This window comes from Epinephelus fuscoguttatus, linkage group LG12, assembly GCF_011397635.1.
Source record: "Epinephelus fuscoguttatus linkage group LG12, E.fuscoguttatus.final_Chr_v1".
NCBI classification, from domain to species: Eukaryota; Metazoa; Chordata; class Actinopteri; order Perciformes; family Serranidae; genus Epinephelus; species Epinephelus fuscoguttatus.
The window spans coordinates 35,797,700-35,807,286 of NC_064763.1; the positions used below are offsets into that span (position 1 = coordinate 35,797,700).

The 9,587-nt window shown below is 41.9% G+C and overlaps 1 protein-coding gene across 2 annotated transcripts in view; it reads left to right on the forward strand.

Annotated features, from left to right (window-relative positions):
* Positions 1–9,458, forward strand: part of LOC125897755 (solute carrier family 22 member 5-like) — a 38,834-nt gene extending 29,376 nt beyond the window's left edge. For both annotated transcript variants that reach the window (XM_049591099.1, XM_049591098.1), the window contains 10 exons: positions 1,192–1,374; positions 3,197–3,300; positions 3,934–4,088; positions 4,268–4,439; positions 6,462–6,594; positions 6,801–6,901; positions 7,204–7,418; positions 7,765–7,947; positions 8,123–8,258; positions 9,304–9,458. In XM_049591099.1, the coding sequence (XP_049447056.1) occupies positions 1,192–1,374; positions 3,197–3,300; positions 3,934–4,088; positions 4,268–4,439; positions 6,462–6,594; positions 6,801–6,901; positions 7,204–7,418; positions 7,765–7,947; positions 8,123–8,258; positions 9,304–9,373 (1,452 nt within the window). In that variant the 3' untranslated portion in view covers positions 9,374–9,458. The remainder of the gene's footprint in view (positions 1–1,191; positions 1,375–3,196; positions 3,301–3,933; positions 4,089–4,267; positions 4,440–6,461; positions 6,595–6,800; positions 6,902–7,203; positions 7,419–7,764; positions 7,948–8,122; positions 8,259–9,303) is intronic.
* The last annotated feature ends 129 nt before the right edge of the window (positions 9,459–9,587 follow it).

Genomic DNA, 9,587 nt, shown 5'->3' on the forward strand with positions numbered 1-9,587 from the left:
CGTTAATATTCTGCACTCATGTCAGCTCTTGACGGTGAGAACTTAAGTATAGATTATAGAACAGCTATAATAATGATGGAACAGCACAACAAAGGAAGTCACAAGATTTGCAAAGATTTAATTTTTTTTGGTGACATTACTGTTGCTGAGCCAATCATTATGTTACATTACAATATTTTCATGATCAGATATGTAGATTTGGAGTTAATGTATTTTTTTCGCATCTGCTCTGTAAACTTAAAAAGGCTGATAAGGCAGTCAGGCTACAGTCGTGTTTAATGTGAAGGTGTTGTGACACAGCAAAAGTACTGTGAAGACACAGCTGTCAACGTCACGTTGTTGCATCACAGTTTCAACACATTTTATGACAGAGTGCTGCATCGCAGGCACGTGCACAGATAGACCTCAGGTGGCGGCCCTCTGATTAGATAAGCGCCCGTTTTTTGCGAGACATTTCTTTTTGATTTCTTTTTCTAATTAAATATTTTAGTTTTTAAATTTGGCCCATGGCATCAGTTCTCTAATAAGAGCATGTTGTAATGCCTGACAACCGCATTTGAGTTTTCATTCTGACAGACTGCAAGGGCCCCCTGCCCCTCCCTCGTCAACTTCGCTTGTCACAGTCACTACAGTTAATGCAATTAAATCGAGGCCCTGCAGAGCACCATCACGTCACCCTGTGACCTGCCTTCAACGACAGCCAGGTAACGATAGTGTTTGGCCCAAGCCTCGGTATTGTATGTGTTGATCTACAGGAGCGTAAATATTTAAAAGCAGCACAGAGTGTTACTGCATTATAGTCTGTTCTGTTTTTATCTTGATTTTTCATCTGCCACCTGAATTTTGTTTTCCTTTTTTTTTAAATGAATAAATACATTTCCACCATAAATTGATGCAGAAAAAAATCGCCAGAATGCAGGAAATGAAGTGTTTGAGGCTCAGGCCCCCACACCCCCCTACTTAATACGTGCCCCTCACAATGTTTAAACATAATGACGGCTTTGTCTGCATTACTGTATGGGTAGTAAAATATGTAAATAAGCAAAATGTGTTACTGTATCTAACGTTATTTAGATTAATATTTATGAGAGGTGCCCTTTTTTTTTTTTTTTTGCTTGAGCACCTGTCCCATAAAATGTCTGCACGGGAATGTTACTAATTACACAAATTTGGTGTCATTGTGACTGTGAGGTGGTGAATGGGAAACAGGAGCCGAGCAGATGCAGCAGGTACAGGCTGGATGTGGTCCAAAATCTCTCTGCTCAGGGATTCATCCCTGGAAGGGATGTGAACCTCACTGACCTGGAGCAGGAGGGCTGTGTGGACGGGTGGAGCTACAGCAGAGACATCTACGAATCCACCATAGTCTCTGAGGTGAGTGTGTACTTTCACTAATATAGGAGTGTTTGTCAGTATTTATTTAAATAATAGTAACTGAACAGTGATTTGTCATAAAGCCTGACTGGAACTGGGGTTGCAGCGATATACCAGTTTCAAGGTATACCATGATAAGTTGATGTTTATCATACTGTGTACATGTGCTTATCTACAATATTGAAAAAATGCAACCAGTTGGAGAATCTCCCCTTTAAAGCAGCTGTGCGGAACTTTAGGTTTTCGTTGATTATAGCGCCCCCTTTGGTCGAAGCAGTACGACACCCACAGCCTGGTGTCGTAAAATTCTGACTACAGCCGGCATTTGGCTTCATTCGTAAAATCTCGACTGCAAACAGCAATTACCGCGTGCATTTGTTTTGGAGAGCGAGAGGAAAATCATAAATGTTCTGGTGTAGCTCTGAATTTCTTTTAAACTGAGGACAACTGCCTGCTGCATGTTTGTGTTCATGGTCACAGTCACAGATAATTTTGTGGCGTTTGTTGTAACGTTACTAGACAAAAGTGGTTCACATCAGCTAACGTTACATTTAGCTTGCTTATAACTTCCATGTCGTCATATATTGAAGTGAAACAACGTCTAACAAGTTGCGGTGTATTCTCTAAATAAAAACAAAAATGACATACCTGTCGATTAGGAAAAGGGCCAACTCGGGATCAGTTTTAAAACCTTTCAAATCTCTCAGCTCTCTCCACTTGGTGAATGCCCGACCGAGGTTTACACGCATTTGGGCTCGAGCCCTATCACTGCCCCGTTTAGCCTTCTTCTGTTCTTTTTCTTTTACATGGTGCTCCGCCATGACATTGAAAGTACAACCAAGTCCTTATAGATACATCTGGTAAAACTGTTATGTGTTCAGCAATGCCCGTTGCGTACCGCTTTCTTGAACACTCTGTAAACATGGCTCCTTCTTCTTCTGTGGTTTAATAACTGCGGGCCGCTGTGACGTGCAGACTTACTCCCGCCTCCGGGTGCTGTATTCTGGTTTGCTGGCTTCCGCTGTGTCCGACCCGAATGAGGCTACACTAAATAGCCATATAGAGAAAGGCTTTTTTGGGTTCAAATAAATATGCGGATCTTCAAGGGGGGGTGATACGAACTAGGGATAGTTTTATAAATGATAAAAAGTTCCACACAGCTGCTTTAAAACCACAGTGTGTAGGAATGTCTCCCATCTAACGTTGAAATCATATATTGCATTCAAATGGATAGCGCACTCTAGCGCCTCACTGTTTCAAACGCGTATTGCAACAACGGTAGCCGCTGTGTACCAAAAAGCTATGATAACATTGATGAAACCATGTCATCCGATACTTCATGGAGTATTCATTCAGGCTCCTACACAGACACACGTGATGCGAGATGACAAACCCCCTCCTCACCATGCTGGCTGTGTTTACAACGTAGGACTGTTGGGGAAACTGAACTGAAAACGCTACACAATGTCCCTTTTAAGGTTTCAAGTTGCAGTTATAGTAAAAAAACATTTGTTCAACCAACAATAACCCTTCTGTTTTCATTCCTTTAAGGGTAATTCTGACTGATAATAGGATTGATTTTGATATCCCCATACCGTGAAACCGCAATATTTTCTGAGACTGTTATCGTTCTGTGAAAATCTCACACCACTGGAACCCTAACTGGAACACATTGCACATGAGAAAATTAATTGTCCAGCTGCAGCCGTCATATCCAAATTTTTCTAGTATTCTGCTCAGGAAGGAAAGGTTTGACTGTTTTACAAATTACAAATGAATCTTCGTTCTTGGTCTGGTTATTTTCTTTGCATGGATATTCCAGTTTGACCTGGTGTGCAGTGATCAGTGGAAGCAGCCATTCACCTCCACAGTCTACTTCCTGGGAGTTTTAGTCGGATCCTTCTTCTCAGGACAGCTCTCAGACAGGTACTGAAAATACTACCTCAAAATGAAATGATAGCACGTGATATTCTTAAATCTTGTCATTTTTCCTAAAACGTCCTTACTCAAATTTTGCCTAAAGAAAACAGTGATGAAAACAGTGACAGTGTACTGTAGACATTCATATTCTTAAAGCTTTAATACCTCCTTTTTACCTCCGCCAATGAGGTTATGTTTCTCATTTGGCTTATTTGTTGGTTGTTTTGTTTGTTTATCAGCAGATAAACTACTGGCTGATTTTCATGAAAGTTGGAAGGGTTTAGCATGCAGATCTGAATCATTAGGGAGACAAACAATCTATTTTTATCTTTAATTAACATTGCCAGCTAGGGCATTTGGCCTTGGCAAAGATCTGTGCTCTTCACCGCCCTTGTAGTTACTTTACCTTCATTACGTTGCATGGTGCTTTGTTATGTAATGCTGCAATATAATGTGTAATCTATGACCCTAGATTTTATACAGTAGATACAAAATATTGCCCCTAAATAATATTGTCAGTGTTTGTTCTAAAACATGGAAAATTAAAAAAAAAAAAAAAAAGATCAGTTCAGACTAATAGAGTTTTTAGCAGCCTGTTTTAAAATTGCTCTTATTTTGTTGTTTGACTTCTCACTCTAGGTTTGGAAGGAAGCCTGTTTTCTTTACCACCATGGCTCTTCAGACAATTTTTACCTTCGTTCAAATGTTTTCACCCTCTTGGACGGTGTTCTCCATCCTCCTCTTTATCAGTGGTTTGGGGCAGAGCTCCAACTATGTAGCTGCTTTTGTGCTGGGTAAATGTGAAACTCTAATGCTCTAGTCACAACCTATAATACTTTTTTTTACAGTCAGTAATTTTGAGTAATATTGTGCGTACTGTATGTGTCTTCCTGTATCACTGTTTATCACTAATATCCTACTGTATTACCTGCACTTCTGTCATGCACTTCTCCCTCTTCCTCTTTCTTTCCAGGCAGTGAGATGTTGACTGGAAAAGTTCGTGTCCTGTTCTCCTCACTGGGTGTGTGTCTGTGTTTTGCCATTGGCTACATGATGCTGCCTCTCTTTGCTTACTTTTTGAGGGACTGGAAATCTCTATTGCTGGCTATCTCTCTGCCTGGCCTGCTCTACATCCCCTTCTGGTGGTAGGTTGTGCTCATAACAAGAAAATGTGTTCATGATGAGTTTACCTTAGCATCCATCCATCCACATCAGTGGATGAGGTTCAGGGTGAGTCCAGGAAGTGAGAAGACTCCACACCTTCAACTGAGGAGTCACTCAGGGTAATGTGGGTGGGTGCGGCCGTGTTCTTCCTGAAATCTATGGTCATCTCCACTGTCTTAAGAACACTGAAATCCAAGTAGTTTTTGGCCATACCAGGTCACCAAATGGTCAATATTACACCCATGTATGGAGTCATCCCTGCCAGAGATGAGCCCAATGAGAGTGGTGTCTCCATGAACTTGAGGCGCTTGACGCACTGGTGACTAGAGGTGTGGTTGTTGATATACGGGGAGAAGAACAGAGGGGAAAGGACACAGCCTTGAGGGGAACTGGTGCTGATGGCCTGGGAGTCAGAGATGTTTCCCCAGCTTCACGTGCTGCTTCCTGTCTGACGGGGAGGTCTGGGATCCACCTGCAGCAGAGCTAGGGTGATTGTACCGAACGTAGAGCTGAAACTTTGGCGTTTCACTGCCAACCAGAAAGTCCAGTAATTCCACTGAAGAGATGAAAAAAGTGGGAAATAAATCCGCTGGTGTTATTTTCCAGATGTTCACAAGCAGGCACCAATGAACTTGTGACCATAAGTCCTAGCAGCCACCTTTCATGTCCCCAGTCTCCCCTAGGATGCAAGAAAAATTCTTCTGGAGGTGGGAGTGGAAGACCAGCCAGACGTTCCCAAATCTGCCTCACAACATGTTTGGGTTTACGAGGTCTGTCCAGAGGCCTTCCCCACCATCTGATCCAACTCAATAACAAGTAATAAGTTGACCGCTCTGCTCCTCTCTCTTTACCTAAGGCCCAAGACGTATGGCTGCAGATCTGATGTAAGTACCTCTGCTCAAACATGGTGTTTGATATGGACTATCCATGACCAGCACAGAAGTCCAATAACAAAACACCACTGAGTTACGGATCAGGCAGGCTGTTCTTCCCAGTCCTCCCCCTCCAGGTTTCTCCATCACTGCCCCTGTGAGTGTTGAAGTCCCCCACTAGCACTAAAGAGTTCCTAGATTGTATCTTCTCCAGTGCGCTACCCAAAGACTCCACGAAGACAGGATGCTCTGAACTGCTGTTTGGTTCATGAGCACAAACAACAGTCAGGGACTTCCTCTCAGTGACTCACAGTCATACACAGGCGACCCTCTCAACCTCTCCAACACAGCAGTGGTCAGCAGGGGCTTGTGAGTAGCCCCACACCTGCCTGGCACCTCTCACTCTAGGCAGCCACAAGAAAGGAGCAATCTATTCCATTTTCAAGAGTTTGGTTTCAGACCCTATAGATGAAACTATTAGTAGTTGGTTATACTCCATCTTCCACACCAGCTTTGGTTCCTTCCCCATCAGAAAGGTGACATTCCACGTCCCTAGAGTCAGTCTGTGATGCCAGGGTTCACATGCCTTGGTCCCTGCCTTTGCCTGCTACATGACATACAATGTGTGCGACCCCAGTGCCTATCCCTGTGGGTGATGTGCCCACAGGACAGCAGCTGCATGTAGTTCTAAGTTTAACTTACTATGCATCGTCACGATTTTGCTAGTCTCGCTCACCAGACCTTTCTCAAGAAAAGAAAGGTCTGGCTGCGCCGACTCTCACTTCAAGATTGGAGGAAAAAAACGCCCTGGCTTTTTTTATTTCTTTCAACCAATCACAATCGTTCTTGGCGGTGCCACAGCAACGGTGCGCTTGAAAACTGCTACACAACCGGAGGTGGTAGGGTGGGACTTCAGCGGGTGGCTTGTTCCGCCCAATGAGAGGCTGATCTATCCAGTGAACTTCCACCCACTCAGACTAAGATTTTGTTCTTGTTAGGAGAAAAAATAAAAATCTGACTCTTTCACCAGAGAAATATTCGAATTTCCACCCACATCCTTTGTTGCCTTGTCCTTTAAGCTCCTCTGATCCAGCCTGAACCTTTCTGTTTCTCTGTCGAATACTGAGGCAGGTTCATCCCAGAGTCTCCTCGGTGGTTGCTCTCTCAGGGAAGAGTGGAGGAGGCAGAGGCCATAGTGAGAAAGGCGGCTAAGAAGAACAAAGTCGAGGCTCCACGGGTGATCTTTGAAGATTACATTGCACATGTAAGTCTGCTTTGACTTGATCATCCAGAACAAGACACAGAGACACATTGCTAGTACAATTCATACTACAAGGAACATGAATGTCCGTACCAAAGTTGATGGCAATTCTTTTAGCATTTGTGATATTTTATTCCGGACCAAAGTTGTATGACTGATCATCCAGCTACAACAAACTGCTGGTGGGATTGACGTTTTCTATCTTACAGGCTTATGAGACAAAGACAGATTCCAAGGAACAAAACAATGTCTTCGACCTGCTGAGGACAAAAAACATCAGAAACACAACGGTTATTCTGTGCTTGTTGATGTGAGTATACAGTCTGAGCATTTCAATGACCAAAGACAATTAGATTTTATGTTTAACTGACAGTTGCTAATTTACAGCACTGATGTTTTGTTACAGTAATTTCTCCTCTAGTTTACTCAGTGTCTTTCTCTTTTACCTTCTTTCTTTTTATTGGTGTCTTTGTTCTTACTATCTTGCATGCTATGATGTTGTGTCTTGATGGCATTGTGGATGAATAAGTCTGCTACACTACATGTTATTAAATGCCATCTTGATGCAGATTTCCATTCAGGCATCTGTTGTCTGTGTCTCTGTCATCACAGGTTCACTATGAGTTCTGGATACTTTGGCCTGTCCCTGAACACATCCCGACTTCATGCTAACCCCTATATCAGCTGTTTCCTCTCAGCAGCTGTAGAGGTACCAGCATACATTTCCAGCTGGCTGGCACTACGATACCTTCCGCGACGTCTGTCTCTCGTCTCTATCTTGATACTTGGAGGAATGTCTCTGTACTTCATTCAGCTGGTGCCTCAAAGTAAGCAGTATCTTGGCGTGGTGCATTACAGTACATACATTTCCAAGGGAATAATTTTGGGCCTGAAAAGACTGCTCCACACATTTAGCACTGCACTTCTATAACATTGTCAGACTCATGATGACAGTTTAAAAAAAGTATATAGAAATTGATGTAGCAGAACTGGAGATATCTTTTTAAATCCATGCAGTCTTCTTCATTGTCAAAACCTGGCACCTTCATTATCAATAATGCAACTCTCTTGCAGACAGTCCACTTGGGTGTGTGCAAATAGCAGCTCATAATGTAACCATTTAATTTTTCCTTTTTGTTTCACTCTGTTCTTAAAGCATTTCTTACGTTTCAGGTTTATCAGATATGGCTGTTGCTCTGGAGATGCTGGGTAAATTTCATTTTACCATCGGTTCTGCCCTGATGCTTGCCTACACTGCAGAGCTTTACCCAACAGTGCTCAGGAACACAGCAGCAGGGACGTGCAATGCTGCTTCCAGAGTGGGCAGCTGCATTGCCCCTTTTTTGTTACAGCTGGGTGAGTAAATTAGTCTTAAATAGAAACTGAAAAAAGATTTAATGACAGTTTTCACCTTTTTGTGTTTTAGAATCTCCAGACACACTGATGAATTCCCATAAAGTAAATTCTTACAGTGCACATACACAGGATCCATGACCCTTCCTAATCCTAATTTTCCCTTCTCCTTGGATAGGTGTATACTTTAAGTATCTGCCTTACATTATACTGGGAACTCTATCTGTTTTGTCTGCCTTCGCTGCTCTCTTCCTGCCAGAGAGTTTTGGACGACCTCTACCTCAAACTATACAACAGATGCACAAGAGAGAAAGGTGGGTTCCTTGAGCAGTACATACATCTTTGTAAACAACTTCTATGTTAAAATTTTCATATTCACATGAAGTCACAAGCAGCAATGAGTGAATTTTGGGCTGAGCAAAGTCACTTCAGCATGCTTTATTTGATGTAAGACCAGTCATTCTTCATAATTACAGTGTGTGCAGCATTTCAATAGTTGCACACTCAAAGTCCTGCCTTTTGCTTACACTTTATCAGATGTGAACAAAACTCACTGAGTATGTTCAGGACTTTGTGCAGAATGTCTCCACAGAGTTTAATCAGGATTGCCCAAAGATAACTTGAGTTATGGCCTGCTAAGCCCCATCTGTTGTGAAGAGATTTTGATTGATTGCAGCCATGTTTTTTGACCAATCATGCTCATTTGTTATAGAATTATGTAGCTCCACCCCACAATGCTGTATACCAAATTTAGTGATGATAAAGTCTAGTGCAGTCTGAAAAGAAGACATCATATTACTGTTTTTCCCCATCATGCAAATTAACAAAAAATAAATCTGTCATGGCAGACTTCTATGGGTCAAGAGGCTGCTTTGTAGAGCACATTGATTTGGATATGTGTGTCAAATTTAAAGTCAATCAGACTTACAGTGTAAGGGACGTGGCATTTTCAAATTAATGTTTTTGGGGGTGAATTACAGCTCCACCATCTGGACGATTAAAGTCATATGTCATTGGAGGCATTTGCACATCCTTTCCAGTTATTGTGCTAAGTTTCTAGCTCATTTAGGCTCTCAGCAGTATGAGCCAAAGCATAAGACGACAAATAATAACATACCTGCACACACTCAGTAGAATTCTGCCCCGTCGGTGTTTGAACCCTAATCATCACTATCACCATCACGAGTCAGAGAGGATGTGATGATGGCGGCATCAGTGTTTGTAGTCAATGCACCTGTTCATGATGATGATAATGAAGGTGGTAGAAGTGAAAAAATATTCAAACATCGCAGATTTTTTAGTTTTTCTGTCTGCTGAAAACCAAATGATGGTTTGTTTATTTGTCTTTTGTCCCAACAGCATGAAGTGCCCATTCATCACAAGAAAAGAAAATTCAAAAGCTGTGGTGTTTTTTGAAAGTCGACTCTGATTGTCTAAAATGTTACTTACGTGAGTCATTGATAAATGTTGTACTATTTATTGTGTGTTGTTGTTACTGTTTACTGTGCTTACAATTCAACATTTCTACGCAAAATCACTACAAGTGGATTCAATCATGTGTACAAAATATATACTAGAAAATGAAATATAAAATATTCAAGTGTTAAATGAGAAGTAAAAGCTTGTAAAACTTTACACGTGGC